The 22,539-nt window shown below is 47.9% G+C and overlaps 1 protein-coding gene across 1 annotated transcript; it reads right to left on the minus strand.

Moving 5' to 3' along the window:
• Positions 1-245: 245 nt before the first annotated feature.
• On the minus strand, positions 246-737 carry LOC127339347 (uncharacterized). Its single transcript, XM_051365207.1, has one exon. The coding sequence runs from the start codon at positions 735-737 to the stop codon at positions 246-248; it is 492 nt and encodes a 163-aa protein (XP_051221167.1).
• Between the last annotated feature and the right edge of the window lie 21,802 nt (positions 738-22,539).

Here is a 22,539-nt window from a genome sequence, read left to right on the forward strand (position 1 = left end):
TGACCCACTTGCAGTTGCGATTCGTGTGAGAGGATTTGCCAGTAGTCGGATCAATATGGGCTAAACATGGCATATCCCTTTATTCCTCGTAGGTTTGGGGAGCGCGGAACCCAGCGACGGTGACCTCGTTAGCGTGCTACTAGCCCCTGCCGGCTCCGCCACCACGGCCGCGGCCTCTTCTGCCTCCTTGACCTCCGCGTTGGAACGCCATGGCAACCATGTTGGATCTGCCCCTCTTTTGGCCCTCAGGGGGGTTTCTTCCGCTTGTTACTGTTACTGCTGCCATCACGATTCTTCTTTTGCTGATGCAGGGGTATGTCTGTGGCCGAGAGTTCTCCACCTGCGTCGTCATCGACGGCGGTGTGAGTGCTGGCGATGGGAATCATATCATCCAAGGTCAGCTTTTGCTCATTGACGAGGCAAGTTAACTTGTGCCGGAGCAGCCCTCCCCTCTGCAGGACACCTATGAAGGCTAGCATTGCTGTGCGGTTATCCAGGTTCTCGCACACGTTTCTTGTTGCTAACCACCGAGTGAGGAAAGCTCGAGAGATTTCGTTTTTCTTCTGGATGCAGGCGTGTAGATCACTTGCCGTGGAGGGTCTTTGGTAGGTGCCCCTGAAGTGTCCCTCTAAGGCAACCTTCAGGTCAAACCAGCAAAAGATAGAATTCTCCTCGAGGTCGTTGAGCCAAGTACGGGCTGGACCAACAAGGTACAACTGGAGCATGCGGCAGGCCATGTTGGGGATCCCTCCGGCAAAGCTGACTGCATTGAAGTAGTCATCGATCCAGGTATCGGGTCTTTCACTACCATCATAGTGCTTCAGATTTACGGGTAGCTTAATGTTCAAGCCTTTTGGCGTTGGCTCCTCTTGGATCCTCCTGGCAAAACACTTTGGGCCTATGTACCTAGTCCTGTATTCGTTGAGACGTTCCCGTGCATCGCGTGAACCCTTGCGTACGGGGGATTTTATGCGAGAGCGAGATCTTCGGCCTCCGCCTCTGCCTCCACCTCATCCACTGGGTGGTGGGCAGGAGGATTTGCGAGGGGGGCGATGAGACTTTTTGCTTCCGCCTTCTGATTCTCCATGTCCTCAACGATGCTGACTCCGGCTACGGTGGTTGCCTTCCTCGTTCCGGCTTCTGCGGGGCTCAGGCTCGCGTTCTTCGTTTCGGATCCTACAGGGCTCAGGCGCGCGCTCCTTGTTCCGGCTCCTCTGAGGTTCAACGTTGTCGCGGATATTGATTCCAGCAGGCCCATGGGGTCTGGCGTTTCCGGCTGGACTCCGTCAGCGAGGTGGCAGAGGAGGACGTGGATTCCGGGGCGGAGGCGATGGGTTTCGGTACTTGTCCTTGCCAGCATACATCGGATCCTTTCCCTTGTTCCCCACCGGAGGAGTTTCCGAGAGTACGGGGATTAGATCTGGATGTTCCTTGGTTCTTCTTCTGCGCTCCGTAGATCCGGTGCGCGATTGCTCGTCACGACGTTCCCTTGCCGAGGCGTTCTTCTGCGCGGTGGATACGCATAGCTCCGGGTTGGATTCCATCATGCGCGAAGTATCTGCCTTACTCTGTCACTTCATTGCTGAAGCGACGAGTGTGCGGAGGTGATTGGTGTCGATTTCTTCATCATTCTTAGCCAGGAGCTTAGCAGCCTTCTTCATGTTATCCTTTGGGGTTGCGAGCGGCTGATGATTGGTGGGGCTGTAAAAATTAATCCTCTGGGGACGAATGGCTCCCTGACGGATCCTTTCTGTCTCCCTGTTAGCATCACTGACTATCATCTCCCACCGATCCTTGAGCTCTATGGCCTTCTTCAGGTACTCTGTGGTCCTGCATTCTTGTTCCCCGGCCACTTCCATCAGCTCCTCAGCGTCTACCCTTTCCTCAAGCATTTCTGCTGCGGTATTGGCAAACTTTTGGGCTTTAGCCAGTAGTTCTTTTCTTTTGGCTTCTAGAGCTTCTGGATCTGCGGCCTCTTCAGGTGTTATGGGCTTGGTTACGATTTCCGAGTGTGCGATGCCACCCTGGCCTGCTTCCCTGGCGAGCTCTTCTATTGACATTCCTTCCCCGAAGTCGAGGCCACGTCCTTTTTCGGGCTCCGGCGTGGTGCAAGCGCGAACCCGATGTGGAGCATCCGGATTTAATGGGCCTGGAATTCCGGCGTTGGGCGGAGTTATTTCTGAGTCAGCGCCTTGATCTAGCCTAGTTACAGTCGCAAGGAGCTATTTTGGTAGAGCGGAATCTGCCTCATCTTTCTCCTCGTCCCCCAACTCCTTCATCATACGGTTGTACTCTTCTGAGTCCATATGGAAGATGCATCGTCGGATAGTGGGCTTAGATTCTCGAGTATAGACTCTTCTTTGTCTCCGGCACCCTTTTGCTGATCCGGAGCGTTGTTGTCTCTGGTAGCCTCAACCTACATGGGTCTAGCTCCATCCTAAGGAGGGGCGGTTCCGGCGGTATGTGCGAGAAAGTGCACGAAGTGGCACCTTTGCTTCTCTATAACACCTGGGAGACCCAGGAGGATCTCCATTGGTCTTCCACCGTAGTTTCCTGCTCAGGGGCGGATTGGGTGGGCTTTGAATTTTTCAGATCTAAGGCGGAATCTTCCTTAGGAAGTTCCTGCGACTCAGATCGGATCTTCGCGACTGTGTCCTGCTCAGCGGCGGTTGCGTCAGCGTTACTTACCAGGGCGTTTTCGTCAAAATCGATGGTCTCGCCGATGAAGATGTGAATGCCGCCGATTGGGATGATGGAGATCTTGACGGGATCGGTCTTAGCCGGAATCCAGCACTCGTCCCGAGGGACGATCGAAAAGTTCCCAGCGTAAAGAACACACCCTGTAGTGATGGAGTCGTTGAAGCTTCCCATGGCGGAACCCTCCCGGTTCCGGCCTCCAGACGCTGTTGGCCCCACGGTGGGCGCCAACTGTCGTTGCCTATTCGACAGTACTCCAGAGGAGGGATCCTCAAGGAGGGAAGAAGAAGTAGGGGCCATCGGGCGGAGAGTCCTCGGGAAGGTGGTACGCGATTTACCCAGCTTCGGAACACCTGCTCGATGATAGGGCCCACTGCTGCTTTTCTGGAATTATCTAGGCGCTTTCGCATTGTTACAATGAGTTGTGGTTGTGCCTCTAGAGCTCCCAGGACCCGGCTTATAAAGGCGCCAGGATCTAGGGTTTACACGGAGAGTCCTAGCCGGAATACAAGATGCCTAAGTACGGAATATACATTGTTGTGCACGTCAAGGATCCAGCTAGATCTAATCTGGCCGTCATGGATCCGGATAATTCATGGGCCTTCATGGATCCGACTACTCCTGTAGGTCGGTTGGGATCCGGCTCCTGTTCGTGGGCTGGACTTCATCCATCTTCTATCAACAGCAACTGGGCCGCCCGATGGGCCATATGCCACCATCACCATCTGTGGGCCACCCGGGCTTGCCGAATCTAGACCATGTCGTTGGCAGTACCCATAAAGTACACCCACAACACATCCACGTGTCCGTCACCATCGACATGGCATGTGCCCTATACAACGAGCGCACGCCATGCACCCCTAGGTAGACCGATGTCCACCTCCCCGGGGGCTTGCGCCTTAGCCACCGGAGGGTTCCCATGCCGTTGATGCCACGACACGGATGGGAGCGGCGGCAGGATATTTCCCGACGCAGGGGCCTTCTCCCGCAGACCTCCCCGCCGACCCTGTATACGACTTTGACTCGGCGATGTGGGACTCATTCAGCCACCTCAAATGGGATCCAAGGGGTCGAGCAGTTTCCTAGGCGATTACGAGTACAACTACACCACTCCACTTGCGTTAATGAAGGAGGTGAAGGAGGAGGAGGAGGAGCGGGACTATACCGAGAACTACCTCGTCTACCAAGCATGCCTAGTGGAGAAGGCCAAGAAGTAAGCAACCTATGCCGCTACCGGCACAAGCGCTGCCATGCTATGCCTTGGCGGCCATGCCTCCCCGCCTCTCACAGGAGGAGGCCATGAGGTTAGCCAGGGAGGCTTACTCTAAAAAAACACAATGCCACTACGAGTACAAGGTAATCTTGGGTTAATTCAGTGTTTAGGATGAATTTTTCACATAAAGAACTATGTCGAGTACAAGGTAGCAGTACAGTGCTTTAAGAGCATCTCCAGTGGGCCGACCCATCAGGTCCTGGCGTGTCCGATTCGATCCGTGCTGACGGGCGGACAGGCCGCGCACGCTCTAGGGTAGCGACTCAAACGGACTGATCGTCAGCCCCGACGCATCTGTTCACCAAATTTGGGGAACCGATGTGTCGGCGCGGACAACGAGCGTGACCTCCTGTGTGTGGCCTCGTGCATTTTGGGCCCGCGTGTAAGCGACCCAACGGCAGAAAGGCTAACCGGCGGCAGCGACGGAAGCGACCTGGCAGCTGACAGCCTGATAGGCGCTATCGATAGACGCGACCCGATGATAAAAGGCTGACCGGTGGCTGCAGCCATGGCCACGAAGCCACTGTCACTCGCTTGCGCTCGCTCCTCTATCAATGCCGATGCTCGATCTTCGCGCCGACATCCAATGCCCTTGTCCTACTTAAGCGGTGCCTTCGCGGTGGTCATCATCACCAAAGCTCCCACCCACCAAGAATCTCTGTCCCGTAGCTAGCATGCCTCGCAAAAAACAACCACGTACTCCATGTTGGGCCGCAATGGGTGTAGGGCGTCTCCGCCTCCGCCATCCCCTCCGTCTCCGCCTTCCCCTCCGGCGCAGAGCTGGAGCCCGTCGGACATCTTCCACGCAGTCCTCAGCGAAGCCGACATAGCGAAGTTCGTCCTCCTGAACGTGCAACAAGATGTCGATGCGGAACGTGAAGCCGAAGAGGAGCAGCAGGAGCCAGCCGCCGACCCGCAGCAGGCGGCGATACTGAAGTCTTACCGGCTGGCGCACGACCAGAGAAACGTCGCCTGCATCCTAGAGGGGGCGTACAAGAAGCTTCTCCAGTGGGCCATGGTGATCTCCTGTGAGCGGTTGGCTATCGAGGAGGCTTGCTGGCTCGTCATGGAGGCTGAGCGACAGAACATCCTTGAGCTAAACGCTCGGACGCTGGCCAAGGAACGCTGCCACGAAGATGCGTGGCTCACCCTCAACACCGAGTACAACATGAGGCGGCGGTTCGCATTGATCCAGCGGGCCGCCTCTGCGCCATCGACCACCGCGGAGAACGACGACGAAGATGGACCGTCGTGACAGCCGATAGAAGGCCAGTGGGGCTTTTAGTTGCTTTCAATTTTAACGAATTCTAAATGAAAGTTTGAGTTTCTGCCATGTTTTAAGTTGCTTTACATATACCACATCCTCAAAATGCATTAGCCCGAACCGAATGGGTGGCGACGAGGTGTTGCTGCTGGATGCTCTGTTCGGGCTGACCAGACCGCGAGACATATCCAGTCCGCGAACCGATCTTTTTTTTGGATAAAGGGAATATATTAATATCTAGAAGATACCAATTACATCCAGCATCTCCAACAACGCACCATCCTAATGGCACTACGGATGCACACAGCCAAAAAATAAGAAAAGAAAACTAAGAAACAAAAGTCTCGCTACAGTATCTCGGGCCTAACAACAGCAATACATCCACCGCCAAGACAACACCTCAAATACAGACTCTCCAAAAACGCCGCCTTCAAGAAGGGAACAGTACTCAAACACCATCGTCGCCCGATCAAAGATATTAGGTTTTCACCCTGAAGATAGTCCCCACTCTTAAAACAATACCTCCACCAAGGTCATTGCCAGATACAACCAATTAAGGCCAGACCTTGGGATTTCACCCTGAAAGTTAGGACTCTGCACTTCAACTGTGTTGTCGCTCCCACTTTCATACCGCTGCTGTGAAGCCCGGAACACCAAGCAAGTCCCTCAACAACGCAGAGACTTGAACCTCCCTTAGCTAGTCCTCCCCTCGGGCCTTCATGAAATTCTCTTCTTCCGACTTTTATCATGGATCCATAGTCACTTGATGTCAATACAGAAAAAGAGCTTCGCGCCGCTCCCTCCAGAATCAACCGGTCGGAATAAAAAGACGGATAAAAACGAAGCATTTGGATCGGCCCGCTCAAGATGCCTAAGAGCATATCCAGTCGCGTCCCCCAAAGCGTCCCCCAAACCGCGCCGGATTGAGCATTTGGGGGACGTGTTTTGTTCGTGTCGCCTTTGGGGGACGTCGCTCCCCAGCCGCGTCCCCCAAACGCCTCCCCCAAACATTTAAAATACTTTTTTGTGGTTTTTTTATTTCAATTTCCACAAACTAATACATAATCTGGAACGTGGTTTACACGAAAACACAGTTTGGAACGTGGTTTTCCACAAACTAATACATAGTTTGAACCGTCGTGGACACAAATATAAAATTTTGCAAAGAAACTAAACCTAACTAGGCCGTGCATCGAAGGTTTCCTGTGTTCGCTGCTAAGAAAGAACACTCGAGGGCACACCCAGTCACCTAAACTGGAAAATCCAGCGGGAGGATGGTGTCCTTGTTGGTTCTACCGATGAGGCGAACAGGCAGAAACCTCTGTGCACGTGTTCGCTGCGAAGAAAGAACACTCAGTCGTCCTCCTCGTCGGTGATGTCGCCGTGGTAGTCCCGGCGGCACCGCGTCTCGTCGAAGACCTTGACGCTCATGTCCCTGTCGCCGAAGTAGGAGAACAGGAGGATGAAGCTGGCTTGGAGGCTGTGGTGCCGCGCGAACTTCTCCCAGCCGATGTTGAGGTACATCTTGCCGCGCGCGTCGTAGATCACGTCGACGATCCACCGGTAGTAGCTGCACGCAGCCTCCCGCAGATGCATCGTGCGCGGGCGATCGTCGCCGACGACGTAGTCGGCGAAGGAGTCCGGCAGCCTCTGGATGCCGCGCGGCTCGCCCTTGAGGACGAGGACGAACTCGAACCGCATGTCCGGCTCCACGTCCATCTCCGACGATGATGAAGCCGGCGGCGTGGAAGGCGACGGCGAGCGTTCAGCTCTGCCGCGGCCACGACCACGACCACGACCACGGCCGCGAGGTCGGCCTCCGCCTCTACCGGACATAGCGTCGAGTCTTGTTGAGATGGTGGCGGCTAGGGTTTGGGAGAGAGTTCATAATATAAAAATATAAAAGTTCTCGCCTTTTACCCATTTTTTTTTTCATTTTTTGGAATGAAAACACCATTCAATTTGGTAGATAGGATAGAGTACTAAACATTTCATCGAAAACTTACAGCAGCTTGCCAAACAAAGGCTAATAGAAAAAAGAATAGAGGTATGATAGGCATAACATCCACGATGGGGTTGAAAATAGCATAAGCTTCGGGCAATTTGGCAAAGAAAAAACTAGTCGGATAAAGAACAAAATTAAAAAAGATACGTTTGTGTGTGAGAGGGACGATGAGAGGCGGCCCTTTTATAGGCCGGAGGGAGGCGGGGAGCGGTGGCGCGCATTAACGCCGGCACGCAGAGCTAGGCGCGACGGGACGCGTCGCTGCGGGAACTGCACCGTCGCTGCGGGAACTGCACCGCCAATAACTTTCGTCGCGAGGTAGGCGACGGTTAGGTTAAAAATTTATTGTGCCGCTGACGAGTCGGCCCCGCCACTCCCCGTCTCGCTTTTCGTTGTGTCCAGCGTCCCCGGTGCGTCCCCTGTGGGACGGGGACGGGCTCGGGGCGCCGGACACCGTATGGGGGTGCGCCGAACAAAAATTGGCTTTGGGGGACGCGGCTGGAACGGTTTTTTTGTCCGACGCGTCCCAAATCCCTTTGGGGGACGTTTTAGGGGACGCGACTGGAGATGCTCTAACTTTGCATAGATGATTAGCGCTGCTTGCCTGCTCGGTGGATTGGAGCTTCCGACCGCGGGAGTGCTCGAAGCTGGACGTGTAGATCGCCTGCAGCCGGACCACGCAGGACGAAGGTATGCTATCCTACCCTATCCTCATCGACAGTGAGCAGGTGTGCAGATGATCTGCTGCAGACGATGAGATCTGTTCTAGCACTGACTGGTAGTAGCGGAGAGGATAAATGCGAGAGAAGATATGGATCGACGGAGGAGGCGCGCGGGGTTGCTTCAGTTGCTCCACGCGGCGATGGCAGATCACCAGAAGTGCGCATAGTACGGCCGGGGCCCGTCCTCCGTTCTCCCCGAGAGCCGACACGCCGGGAGACGTGTTCTCTGCTCCCTGCGCCACTGCGCTCCACAGTGACTCGCCACTGTTGTGGCTAGTGCTACCGTCCTTTGTTTAGTCTGGCCTCGTGATTCTCGCTCGGTCATTACAGTCTACAGATTCATCATCTAGAACAATTCTACATGCATGCGAGTAAACCCTCGCCACTCGTCTGAATAATAAACTCATTTCCTTGTTTCCAGATTTCGACGGGTCGGGCTTGTTTTGCCACTAAGAGCATATCCAGCGTTCCCAGCCTCCTCTCAAAGTTTATTTCCGTCCGGCATGATCCAATACGATGTTGGACGTTTCGAACCCGTCCCCGCTATACACGGGACGCTTCAGACACGCCGAACACAACGAAAAGCAAGACGAGGAGACGCGGGCCCGACGCAACAGCTACACGGAAGCCTAAAACCCCGTCGCCTACCTCTGGTCAAGCGACGTTAATGGCGCTCCAACTTTTCCAGGCGATACAGGGACGCGTCTCGTCATGCATGGCAACGCGTTATTGCGTCCAACGCCCCGCAGCCGCTTCGTATGGCGCCGCAGCATAATAAGAGTGCCCCTCCTTCCATCCCCATCCCAATCTCTTGCCGCTCCAACCTCTCGTCGCTCCCAAATCTCCTCCTCCCTCGTCGTTCCCAACCTCCTCCTCCAATGTCGTCGTCCCGCAAGAGCGCTGCGGTGAAAATCTTCGGTCGCGGCAGCCTCACCGTGGTGGAGGCATGGTGTCGAGGGTACTCCTCGGCAATGCCCTCCGTTTGGGGCTTAGGGTAGATGGAATCCTGTAGGCTGACACGAGACATCAGTTATCAAACAAGCGGGGAAAACGATTTACCCAGGTTCGGGGCCCTCGATGAGGTAAAACCCTTACGTCCTGCCTGTCTGATCTTGATTATGAAAATATCGGGTTACAATGGGGTGCCGAAGGTTTCAGTTGTGATCTCGTCGAGAGGCTAAGTACTACGGGGACCTAGCTCTGGACTTATGGTGGCTAGAATAGCTAAGATTGCGTGTATCCCTCGGCAGCCCCTCTCCTGGCCCTTATATAGGGAGCCAGGTCTCGAGAGATCTGTCCGGGTACGGCTAGGTTACAAAGGACCCTAGTTCTAGACTTTCCTTGTATTTTTCGTCTCTTCGTCTTATTCTTCAAGGAACCTTCTTCGGCACCGACGTAATAGTCCACCTTGCCATCGGGTGTTTTCATGGGCCTCCAGTAGGGCCGTACATGATAGGGCAATATCAGTTACCCGAAGGGTAATGCCCACGTCAGTAGCCCCCGAGTGTCTAGCCGAAGATATTTCGGGAAGAGACTGAAGCATGTTTTTCCCTCTTGATAAATCTCGTCCTTCTTGTAATAGCATCATCTCATTCTATCGGGTGCGCGTCCAGCGCTCCCGATGGGAGTTGCCCCCGAGTCTAGGTACGGATGCTTGCAATCCGTGCGTAGACTCAAGTTGTGCCACTCGAATGTCTTCTTCTACCGAAGCTTTCTGCAGGTCTTCATAGGTCATCCGATACATTCGCATCGGGCCTTCAATTTTTCAAGTAAGGTTTAATGCGTAAAGGATATTGAATAACGTGTCCAGCTTTGCTGGTTAACTGCGATGGCAAAACAACGCTACTCTACACAGAATCAAGTCCCCGATCCTGGAGTGCAAAAATTTTGTCGGGTGCGCGATCGGTGCTCCCGATGGGAGTAGCCCCTGAGTCTGGGCACGGGTGCTTGCAACCGGGTGCAGACTCGAGCCAAACGATTCAATCTTTCTTCGAGTCTAAATTTATCGGGTGCGTGTCCAGCGCTCCCGATGGGAGTAGCCCCCGAGTCTAGGTGCGGATGTTTGCAACCGTGCGTAGACTCAAGTTGATCCACTCAATGATTTTAATTTTTCCTCGGATGCTTCAATCAGAGTCGACACCTTTCATGACATCACTGGTGACGTCACCACTGCTATGGTTTGATTGACACGACGTGACCTGACGGGCCCACCCTACTCCTGCGCTGGCAGTATTAGGAAATGACCAGTGCTTGTGCATTGACCGAGGCGCCTCCTCGATTTCCGCACATCGTGGGAATAATGAGCCGCTGGTTCCGTTTCCTTTAGAGCGACACGTGTACGACTGGATCTCTTTCCACCACCCACGATGGCTTTGGAGTTATGGCCACGATTTTCCATCAGCTCATGCTATAAATAAGGGGTCTTCCCATTGTTTTTATTTTTTACGCTTCCACACTGCTCATCTTCTTCCTCAGCCTTTCCTTTCATCTATGTCCCTTCTCTCAAGAGCTCCGGACGCCATGGGCAAGAAGAAGAGCACCAGCGCGTCAGGCACGAGCAAGGTCAGCCGTGATTGGAGCGCCTCCACCATTTCGACTCGTGAAGTGAACAAGCTGTGCACCCTCGGCCTCATCTCTTCATCCGACAATGACATTCATCTCCCATGTCCATCTTCTCGCCCAAAGCCTCCTAAGGGCTTCACTGTTATGTTCGTCGCCTTCCTGTTTCGTGGGCTTTCTCTTCCTGCCCACAAATTTCTTCGTTCCCTTCTCTTTTTCTATGGGATCCAGCTCTGGCAGCTGACCCCAAATTCCATTCTTCATCTCTCCATTTTTATTACTGTATGCGAGGATTTCCTCGGCATTGACCCCCACTGGGGTTTATGGAGGAAAATCTTCTATGTCAAGCTCCATAACGACAACAATGCCCCCCCCCCCCGTTGTTGGTGGCGTTGGCTTTGTTGTTAGAAAGGAGGTTGATTATTTCAACTTCCTGATGAAAGAATCCGTCCAGGACTGGCGCCATAAATGGTTCTACCTACGAGATATTCCAGCATCTGGGTGGCGCTCCAACCTTCCTCCATTTGAAGATGTTCTGGTGGCTCAGCCGAAGAAGTCCTGGCGAAACATCTTGTCTCCCGAAGAAAGCGCTATAGCTGATAAGCTGTTCGAACAGGTCGTAGACCTAAAGAACACAGGAGGCTTAACGATGTGCGGCACTGAGGTAGTCTCGGTGTTCCTAAAACATCGGGTGCAGCCGCTGATGTCCCGGCCTCACCAGCTGTGGATGTATTTTGGTAAGGACAATGATGTCTACGCACGCTTCTATTCCTGTAGACAGTGTTGGGCCTCCAAGAGCAGAGGTTTGTAGAACAGCAGCAAGTTTCCCTTAAGTGAATCACCCAAGGTTTATCGAACTCAGGGAGGTAGAGGTCAAAGATATCCCTCTCAAGCAACCCTGCAATTACGATACAAGAAGTCTCTTGTGTCCCCAACACACCTAATACACTTGTCAGATGTATAGGTGCACTAGTTCGGCGAAGAAATAGTAAGATGCAAGTGATATGGATGAATATGAGTGGTAATAACAATCTGAAATAAATATGGCAGCAAGTAAACATGCAGTAGAACAGTAAATAAACGGTGATTCGATATTTGGAAACAAGGCCTAGGGATCATACTTTCACTAGTGGACACTCTCAACAATGATCACATAAATAAATAACTTCTCTTCACTTATGCTACTTTCTCACACACTCTTGTTGGATAACAAACACCATTCATTGTGTAGAGCTATAAAAGCACACCTCAAGCCGGAGTAAACAAGCTCCACAACATCCAGAGTTCATATTAAAGTAACCTCTAGAGTGCATAATAGACCGTTGCAATTTAGACCGAGTACTAACATAGCATACACACTGTCAACAATAGCTATGAAAGGGGGAATAGATCGCATCAATACTATCATAGTAATAGTTAACTTCATAATCTACAAGAGATTACAATCATAACCTACGCCAAGTACTACATGATGCACACACTGTCAACATTACATCATGGAGGAGGAATAGACTACTTTAATAACATCACTAGAGTAGCACATAGATTAATAGTGATACAAAAGTCATGATCACATAAAGATCACATGGGAGAGAGAGAGATGAACCACATAGCTACCGGTAGAGCCCTCAGCCTCGGGGGAGAACTACTCCCTCCTCAGCATGGGAGACAACAACGGCGATGAAGATGGCGGTGGTGTAGATGGAGATGGCTTTGGGGGGGCAATTCCCCGTCACGGCGGCGTGCCGGAATAGAGACTTCTGTCCCCCGAAATGGAGTTTCGCGATGGTGGCGGGCCCCTGGAGTCTCTCTGCAGTTTTGTCAATTGGTATCGAGTTTTTAGGTCACGAGGGGTTATATAGGCGAAGAGGCGGAGTCGGAGGGGCCAGGGGGCTCCCTCCCCATAGGCCAGCGCGGCCAGGGAGCCACCCGCACGGCCCTATGGTCTGGGGGCCCTGGGCCTCCTCTCCGGCTCCCCTTCGGTGTCCTGGTCCGTCTCGGTGAAATATGATGTTTGGTCTTTGTTTCGTCGAATTCCGAGAAAATTGCCCGAACAGCCTTTCTGGAACCAAAAACAGCAGAAAACAGGAACTGGCACTTCGGCATCTTGTTAACAGGTTAGTTCCGGAAAATGCATAAAATCACTATAAAGTGTGAGCAAAACATGTAGGTATTGTCATAAAACTAGCATGGAACATCAGAAATTATAGATACGTTGGAGACGTATTAGACGACAAGTCAAGAGTCAGCTCAGCCGACTGATACGTCTCCAACGTATCGATAATTTCTTATGTTCCATGCCACTTTATTGATGATACCTACATGTTTCATGCATACTTTATGTCATATTTATGCATTTTTCGGCACTAACCTATTAACGAGATGCTGAAGAGCCAGTTGCTATTTTCTGTTGTTTTTGGTTTCAGAAATCCTAGTAAGGAAATATTCTCGGAATTGGACGAAATCAACGCCCAGGATCTTATTTTTCCACGAAGCTTCCAGAAGTCCAGAGAGGAAACGAAGTGGGGCGACGAGGCGGCGACACGCCAGGGCGGCGCGGCCCACCCCCTGGCCGCGCGGCCTTGTTGTGTGGGCCCCTCGCGTCGCCCCTAAACCTACCTCCTCCGCCTATTTAAGCCTTCGTCGATAATAACTCCAGTACCGAGAGCCACGATACGGAAAACCTTCCAGAGACGCCACCGCCGCCAATCCCATCTCGGGGGATTCAGGAGATCGCCTCCGGCACCCTGCCGGAGAGGGGAATCATCTCCCGGAGGACTCTTCACCGCCATGGTCGCCTCCGGAGTGATGAGTGAGTAGTTCACCCCTGGACTATGGGTCCATAGCAGTAGCTAGATGGTCGTCTTCTCCTAATTGTGCTATCATTGTTGGATCTTGTGAGCTGCCTAACATGATCAAGATCATCTATCTGTAATGCTATATGTTTTGTTTGTTGGGATCCGATGAATAAGTGAATGCTATGTTATGTTGATTATCAATATCATCTATGTGTTGTTTATGATCTTGCATGCTCTCTATTGCTAGTAGAGGCTCTGGCCAAGTTGATACTTGTAACTCCAAGAGGGAGTATTTATGCTCGATAGTGGGTTCATGTCTCCATTAAATCTGGGGGAGTGATAGAAACCTCTAAGGTTGTGGATGTGATGTTGCCACTAGGGATAAAACATCAATGCTATGTCTAAGGATATATTCGTTGATTACATTACGCACCATACTTAATGCAATTGTCTGTTGTTTGCAACTTAATACTGGAGGGGGTTTGGATGATAACCTGAAGGTGGACTTTTTAGGCATAGATGCATGCTGGATAGCGGTCTATGTACTTTGTCGTAATGCCTAATTAAATCTCACAATACTCATCATAACATGTATGTGCATGGTCATGCCCTCTTTATTTGTCAATTGCCCAACTGTAATTTGTTCACCCAACATGCTTATTCTTATGGGAGAGACGCCTCTAGTGAACTATGGACCCCGGTCCATTCTTAACATCGAATACAATCTACTGCAATACTCGTTCTACTGTTTTCTGCAAACAATCATCATCCACACTATACATCTAATCCTTTGTTACAGCAAGCCGGTGAGATTGACAACCTCACTGTCACGTTAGGGCAAAGTAATTTGGTTGTGTTATGCAGGTTCCACGTTGGCGCCGGAATCCCTGGTGTTGCGCTGCACTACACTCCGCCGCCATCAACCTTCAACGTGCTTCTTGACTCCTACTGGTTCGATAAACCTTGGTTTCTTACTGAGGGAAACTTACTGTTGTACGCATCACACCTTCCACTTGGGGTTCCCAACGGTCGCGTGCTGTACGCGTGTCAAGCTAAATTTCTGACGCCGTTGCCGGGGAGATCTAGACACGCTGCAAGGGGAGTCTCCACTTCCAATCTCTTTACTTTGTTTTTGTCTTGCTTTATTTTATTTAGTACTTTGTTTGCTGCACTAAAACAAAACACAAAAAAATTAGTTGCTAGTTTTACTTTATTTACTGTCTTGTTCTCCATATTAAAAACACACAAAAAATTAGTTACTTGCATTTACTTTATCTAGTTCGCTTTATTTACTATTGCTAAAATAGGTACTCCTGAAAATACTAAGTTGTGTGACTTCACAACCACACATAATAATGATTTCTTATGCACACCTATTGCTCCACCTGCTACTACGGCAGAATTCTGTGAGATTAAACCTGCCTTACTAAATCTTGTTATGAGAGAGCAATTTTCTGGTGTTAGTTCTGATGATGCTGCTGCCCATCTTAATAATTTTGTTGAATTATGTGAAATGCAAAAGTATAAGGATGTAGATGGTGACATTATAAAATTAAAATTGTTTCCTTTCTCATTAAGAGGAAGAGCTAAAGATTGGTTGCTATCTCTGCCTAAGAATAGTATTGATTCATGGACTAAATGCAAGGATGCTTTCATTGGTAGATATTATCCTCCTGCTAAAATTATATCTTTGAGAAGTAACATAATGAATTTTAAGCAATTGGATACTGATCATGTTGCCCAAGCTTGGAAAAGAATGAAATCTTTGGTTAAAAATTGCCCAACCCATGGACTGACTACTTGGATGATCATCCAAACTTTTTATGCAGGACTGAATTTTTCTTCGCGGAACCTATTGGATTCAGCTGCTGGAGGTACCTTTATGTCCATCACACTAGGCGACACAACAAAGCTTCTTGATAATATGATGATTAATTACTCTGAATGGCACACGGAAAGAGCTCCACAAGGTAAGAAGGTAAATTCTGTTGAAGAAACCTCTTCCTTGAGTGATAAAATTGATGCTATTATGTCTATGCTTGTGAATGGTAGGACAAATATTGATCCTAATAATGTTCCGTTAGCTTCATTGGTTGCCCAAGAAGAACATGTTGATGTAAACTACATTAAAAATAATAATTTCAACAACAATGCTTACCGGAACAATTCTAGTAAAAACTATAAGCCATATCCTTATAATAATGGCAACGGCTATGGTAATTCTTATGGGAATTCTTACAACAATAATAGGAATTCACCCCCTGAACTTGAAGCCATGCTTAAATAATTTATTAGTACACAAACTGCTTTTAACAAATCTGTTGAAGAAAAGCTTGGGAAAATTGATATACTTGCTTCTAAAGTCGATAGTCTTGCTGCTGATGTTGATCTTTTGAAATCGAAAGTTATTCCTAATGAAAGCAATGATATTAAGTCATTTGCTACAGAAAATGCCATCCAAGTTAGAATTAATGAGAATATAAGATTGATGGCCGAATTGCATGCTAGGTGGGAAAAAGAAGAAAATGCTAAAGAAGATAATATAGCTAAAGTTTGGACTATTACCACCACTAGTAATGCTAATTCTCCACATGTTTCTGCACCTCCTACTATTAATGGTAAAATAATTGGTGTTGGCAATGTTTCCACTTCTAATGCAAAGCGTGAAAAACTGCCTGAAACTGCTAAAACTGCTGAAACTGCCTGTGATAAAACTGCTGAAATTTTTTCCAACATTGGGGACAATGATCCCATTGCATTAGATTATAATGGTTTGGATTTTGATGATTGCCACATCTCTGAAGTTATAAAGTTCTTACAAAAACTTTCTAAGAGTCCTAATGCTAGTGCTATAAATTTGGCTTTCACAAAACATATTACAAATGCTCTCAAAAAAGCTAGAGAAGAGAAATTAAATCGTGAAGCTTCTATTCCTAGGAAGTTAGAGGATGGTTGGGAGACCATCATTAAGATGAAGGTCAATGACTTTGATTGTAATGCTTTATGTGATCTTGGTGCAAGTATTTCCGTTATGCCTAGAAAGATCTATAATATGCTTGACTTGCCACCATTGAAAAATTGTTATTTGGATGTTAATCTTGCTGATAATTCTACAAAGAAACCTTTGGGGAGAGTTGATAATGTTTGCATTACGATTAACAATAACCTTGTCCCCGTTGATTTTGTTGTCTTGGATATTGAATGCAATGCATCTTGTCCCATTATATTGGGAAGACCTTTTCTTCGAACTGTTGGTGCTATTATTGATATGAAGGAAGGTAATATTAAATATCAATTTCCTCTCAAGAAAGGTATGGAAAACTTCCCTAGAAAGATAATGAAGTTACCTTTTGACTCTATCATTAGAACAAATTATGATGTTGATGCTTCGTCTCTTGATAATACTTGATACACACTTTCTGCGCCTAGCTGAAAGGCGTTAAAGAAAAGCGCTTGTGGGAGACAACCCATGATTTTACTACTGCACTTTTATTTTATATTTGAGTCTTGGAAGTTGTTACTACTGTAGCAACCTCTCCTTATCTTAGTTTTGTTGCATTGTTGTGCCAAGTAAAGTCTTTGATAGTAAGGTTCATACTAGATTTGGATTACTGCAGAGAAACAGATTTCTTGCTGTCACGAATCTGGGCCTAATTCTCTGTAGGTAACTCAGAAAATTATGCCAATTTACGTGAGTGATCCTCAGATATGTGCGCAACTTTCATTCAATTTGAGCATTTTCATTTGAGCAAGTCTGGTGCCTCTTAGAAATTCGTCTTTACCAACTGTTCTGTTTTGATAGATTCTGCCTTTTATTTCGCATTGCCTGTTTTGCTATGCTTGATGGATTTTTCTATTCCATTAACTTTCAGTAGCTTTGTGCAATGGCCAGAAGTGTTAAGAATTATTATGTCACCTCTGAACATGTGAATTTTGATTGTGCACTAACCCTCTAATGAGTTGTTTTAAGTTTGGTATGGAGGAAGTTTTCAAGGATCAAGAGAGGAGGATGATACAATATGATCAAGGAGAGTGAAAGCTCTAAGCTTGGGGATGCCCCGGTGGTTCACCCCTGCATATTTCAAGAAGACTCAAGCATCTAAGCTTGGGGATGCCCAAGGCATCCCCTTCTTCATCGACAACATTATCAGGTTCCTCTAGTGAAACTATATTTTTATTCCATCACATCTTATGTACTTTGCTTGGAGCGTCTGTTTGTTTTTGTTTTTGTTTTGTTTGAATAAAATGGATCCTAGCATTCATTGTGTGGGAGAGAGACACGCTCCACTGTTGCATATGGACAAATATGTCCTTAGGCTTTACTCATAGTGTTCGTGGCGAAGGTTGAATCTTCTTCGTTAAATTGTTATATGGTTGGAAACGGGAAATGCTACATGTAGTAATTGGTAGAATTTTTGAATAATTTGATACTTGGCAATTTTTGTGCTCATGTTTAAGCTCTTGCATCATATACTTTGCACCTATTAATGAAGAAATACATAGAGCTTGCTAAAATTTGGTTTGCATAATTGGTCTCTCTAAAGTCTAGATATTTTCTAGTAAGGGTCGAACAACAAGGAAGACGGTATAAAGTCTTATAATGCTTACAATATGTCTTTTATGTGAGCTTTGCTGTACCGCTTCATACTTGTGTTTGTTTCAAATAGCCTTGCTAGCCTAAGCCTTGTATCGAGAGGGAATACTTCTCATGCATCCAAATCCTTGAGCCAAACACTATGCCATTTGTGTCCACCATACCTACCTACTACATGGTATTTCTCCGCCATTCCAAAGTAAATTGCTTGAGTGCTACCTTTAAATTTCTATCCTCTATATTTGCAATATATAGCTCATGGGACAAATAGCCTAAAAACTATTGTGGTATTGAATATGTACTTATGCATTTTATCTCTTATAAGTTGCTTGTTGTGCGATAACCATGTTCCTGGGGATGCCATCAACTACTCTTTGTTGAATATCATGTGAGTTGCTATGCATGTCCGTCTTGTCTGAAGTAAGGGCGATTTACCATGAGTTGAATGGTTTGAGCATGCATATTGTTAGAGAAGAACATTGGGCCGCTAACTAAAGCCATGATCCATGGTGGAAGTTTCAGTTTTGGACAAATATCCTCAATCTCATATGAGAAAATTAATTGTTGTTGAATGCTTAAGAATTAAAGAGGAGTCCATTATCTGTTGTCTATGTTGTCCCGGTATGGATGTCTAAGTTGAGAATAATCAAAAGCGAGAAATCCAATGCGAGCTTTCTCCTTAGACCTTTGTACAGGCGGCATAGAGGTACCCCTTTGTGACACTTGGTTAAAACAAATGTGTTGCGGTGATAATCCAGGTAATCCGAGCTAATTAGGACAAGGTGCGGGCACTATTAGTACACTATGCATGAGGCTTGCAACTCGTAGGATATAATTTACATGATGCATATGCTTTATTACTACCGTTGACAAAATTGTTTCTTGTTTTCAAAACCAAAGCTCTAGCACAAATATAGCAATCGATGCTTCCCTCTGCGAAGGGCCTTTCTTCTACTTTTATGTTGAGTCAGTTCACCTATTTCTCTCCATCTCAAGAAGCAAACACTTGTGTGAACTGTGCATTGATTCCTACATACTTGCATATTGCACTTATTATATTACTTTATGTTGACAATATCCATGAGATATACATGTTACAAGTTGAAAGCAACCGCTGAAACTTAATCTTCCTTTGTGTTGCTTCAATTCCTTTACTTTGAAATTATTGCTTTATGAGTTAACTCTTATGCAGGACTTATTGATGCTTGTCTTGGAAGTACTATTCATGAAAAGTCTTTGCTATATGATTCAGTTGTTTACTCATTACATTTACCATTGTCTTGGATCGCTGCATTCATTACATGTGTACAATAGTATGATCAAGATTATGATGGCATGTCACTTCATAAATTATCTTTGTTATCGTTTACCTACTCGGGACGAGCAGGAACTAAGCTTGGGGATGCTGATACGTCTCCAACGTATCGATAATTTTCTTATGTTCCATGCCACTTTATTGATGATACCTACATGTTTCATGCATACTTTATGTCATATTTATGCATTTTCCGGCACTAACCTATTAACGAGATGCCGAAGAGCCAGTTGCTGTTTTCTGCTGTTTTTGGTTTCAGAAATCCTAGTAATGAAATATTCTCGGAATTGGACGAAATCAACGTCCAGGATCTTATTTTTCCACGAAGCTTCCAGAAGTCCGGATAGGAAACGAAGTGGGGCGACGAGGCGGCGACACGCCAGGGCGGCGCGGCCCACCCCCTGGCCTCGCGGCCCTATTGTGTGGGCCCCTCGCGTCGCCCCTAAACCTACCTCCTCCGCCTATTTAAGCCTTCGTCGATAATAACTCCAGTACCGAGAGCCACGATACGGAAAACCTTCCAGAGACGCCGCCGCCGCCAATCCCATCTCGGGGGATTCAGTAGATCGCCTCCGGCACCCTGCCGGAGAGGGGAATCATCTCCCGGAGGACTCTTCACCGCCATGGTCGCCTCCGGAGTGATGAGTGAGTAGTTCACCCCTGGACTATGGGTCCATAGCAGTAGCTAGATGGCCGTCTTCTCCTAATTGTGCTATCATTGTTGGATCTTGTGAGTTGCCTAACATGATCAAGATCATCTATCTGTAATGCTATATGTTGTGTTTGTTGGGATCCGATGAATAAGTGAATGCTATGTTATGTTGATTATCAATATCATCTATGTGTTGTTTATGATCTTCCATGCTCTCCATTGCTAGTAGAGGCTCTAGCCAAGTTGATACTTGTAACTCCAAGAGGGAGTATTTATGCTCGATAGTGGGTTCATGTCTCCATTAAATCTGGGGGAGTGACAGAAACCTCTAAGGTTGTGGATGTGCTGTTGCCACTAGGGATAAAACATCAATGCTATGTCTAAGGATATATTCGTTGATTACATTACGCACCATACTTAATGCAATTGTCTGTTGTTTGTAACTCAATACTGGAGGGGGTTCGGATGATAACCTGAAGGTGGACTTTTTAGGCATAGATGCATGCTGGATAGCAGTCTATGTACTTTATCGTAATGCCCAAATAAATCTCACAATACTCATCATAACATGTATGTGCATGGTCATGCCCTCTTTATTTGTCAATTGCCCAACTGTAATTTGTTCACCCAACATGCTTATTCTTATGGGAGAGACGCCTCTAGTGAACTGTGGACCCCGGTCCATTCTTAACATCGAATACAATCTACTGCAATACTCGTTCTACTGTTTTCTGCAAACAATCATCATCCACACTATACATCTAATCCTTTGTTACAGCAAGCCGGTGAGATTGACAACCTCACTGTCACGTTGGGGCAAAGTAATTTGGTTGTGTTGTGTAGGTTCCACGTTGGCGCCGGAATCCCTGGTGTTGCGCCGCACTACACTCCGCCGCCATCAACCTTCAACGTGATTCTTGACTCCTACTGGTTCGATAAACCTTGGTTTCTTACTGAGGGAAACTTACTGCTGTACGCATCACACCTTCCACTTGGGGTTCCCAACGGTCGCATGCTGTACGCGTGTCACCGACCTGTCGGATGACGAACTTCGCGATGAGGTGCGTCGTCTTACTTGCTTCAGCATGAAGGACAACATTATCCTGACTTCGGCTCGCCCTCCATATGATTTCAAGCACCTTCCAGCTGAGGTAATCTTCACTTCACTTGCTTTGATTACTATTGTTATTCTGCTTTCTGATCTTCTACTATTTTTTCCACCTGTCAACAGGCCTCCACCGTAGCTCAATGTTATCCTCCTACACCCGAAAGTGGTGTAGAACTAGAGGACGATGATGACGACTCCGAAGAGACCGAGGATGCCCAGCACGCCCTTGAGGATAGCGACGTCCAAGGGGACGAAGCCCCCGAAGACGATGTTTTCACCAGGAGTAGGCGGTGCAGGAGGATAAATGAAGACTTGATCACAACGGCTGAATCGAGTCCTAGCGGACAAGATGATGATGCCGATGAAACTGCATCGCCTCCCCCTGCTGCGACAGGCTTTTTTGCTGCCGAAGATGACTTAGACCTGTGATTATCTATTTTTCTATTTGTAGCTAACCTTCTTTGTTTCACATGATGAATGTCCTTGCTTTTCAAGCAGCTCTGACGATGACGATGAGCTCCCTCTCGCAAAGAGGGCTAAGTTACTCTTCGGGAAGGCCGAGTCAGCCAAGGAATCGAACTCTTCACCTGCCGACCCGACGCCACCCTCAAGGACGACCGTGGGGAAGATTCCAGTGTCGAAGGTTATTCCTCCTGGCAGCTTGTTCCTTCGGCTGCCCGTGATCATGTAAATGAACCATTTAACTTGACTTTCTTCTTTTGCGGTGAATTTCCATGCTTGGCTGAAATTCATTGACCTTTTCCCTTGCAGCCAATTTATGCCACAGTTGACGCTGTGGCAGATTTTGCTGATCAATTTACTCGCCTGGAATCTGAGAATGTTCAGCTTCGGAAGACCATCAAGATTTCGGCTCACCAAGTGCTGGAGGCTAACAAGCTCACAGCCGAAGCCCAAAATGAAAACATCTTGCTGAAAAAGATGAACTAAAGAAGCTGAAACAGAAGATGAAGGATGAGCATGATGCCAGACGCGAGGCTGCTGTCGCTGCCGATAAAAAGGAAGGCGCTCCGTGAGTCTATCACGAATTTTCTCAGTAAGTTCCTCCGTATTTTAGTGCAAGATATTTCCGCGATACTGTTCTCCAGATTGCTTATTCGCCATTTTTCACGTGCTGCCGACGTGCCTATCAATCGAGCACGCAAGCTTCGAGAGGACTCGATGTCTGACGCGCTCTCGCTCGCCACTGATGCCAATATCCAAGTTCTTGAGCTACTACAAAAGGCCAAGGGAGCACTGTAGAGGTTGTTCTCGATGATATTCCCGAAGATAAAGCAAGACAAGGCTCTTGGCGAGATGGCAGACGCTTTCTTCATCGACCCTTCTTAGCCTATAGAGGTACTAAAGCGGCGCTCCCGTTTGTTTGGAGCATCCCTTACTTTTCAACTGCTGATGGGTCATGGGCTAGGCTCTGAACTAGAGAAGTTATCCAAGGCGTTGCATGTAGATGACAACAATTGCCTAGTCAATCTCGATCCCTTCAAACAATCGGCAGTGAAATGCGCCAATCAGCTTCTCAAGTTGGTTGATGAAG

This window comes from Lolium perenne, chromosome 3 (assembly GCF_019359855.2).
Source record: "Lolium perenne isolate Kyuss_39 chromosome 3, Kyuss_2.0, whole genome shotgun sequence".
Taxonomy (NCBI): domain Eukaryota; kingdom Viridiplantae; phylum Streptophyta; class Magnoliopsida; order Poales; family Poaceae; genus Lolium; species Lolium perenne.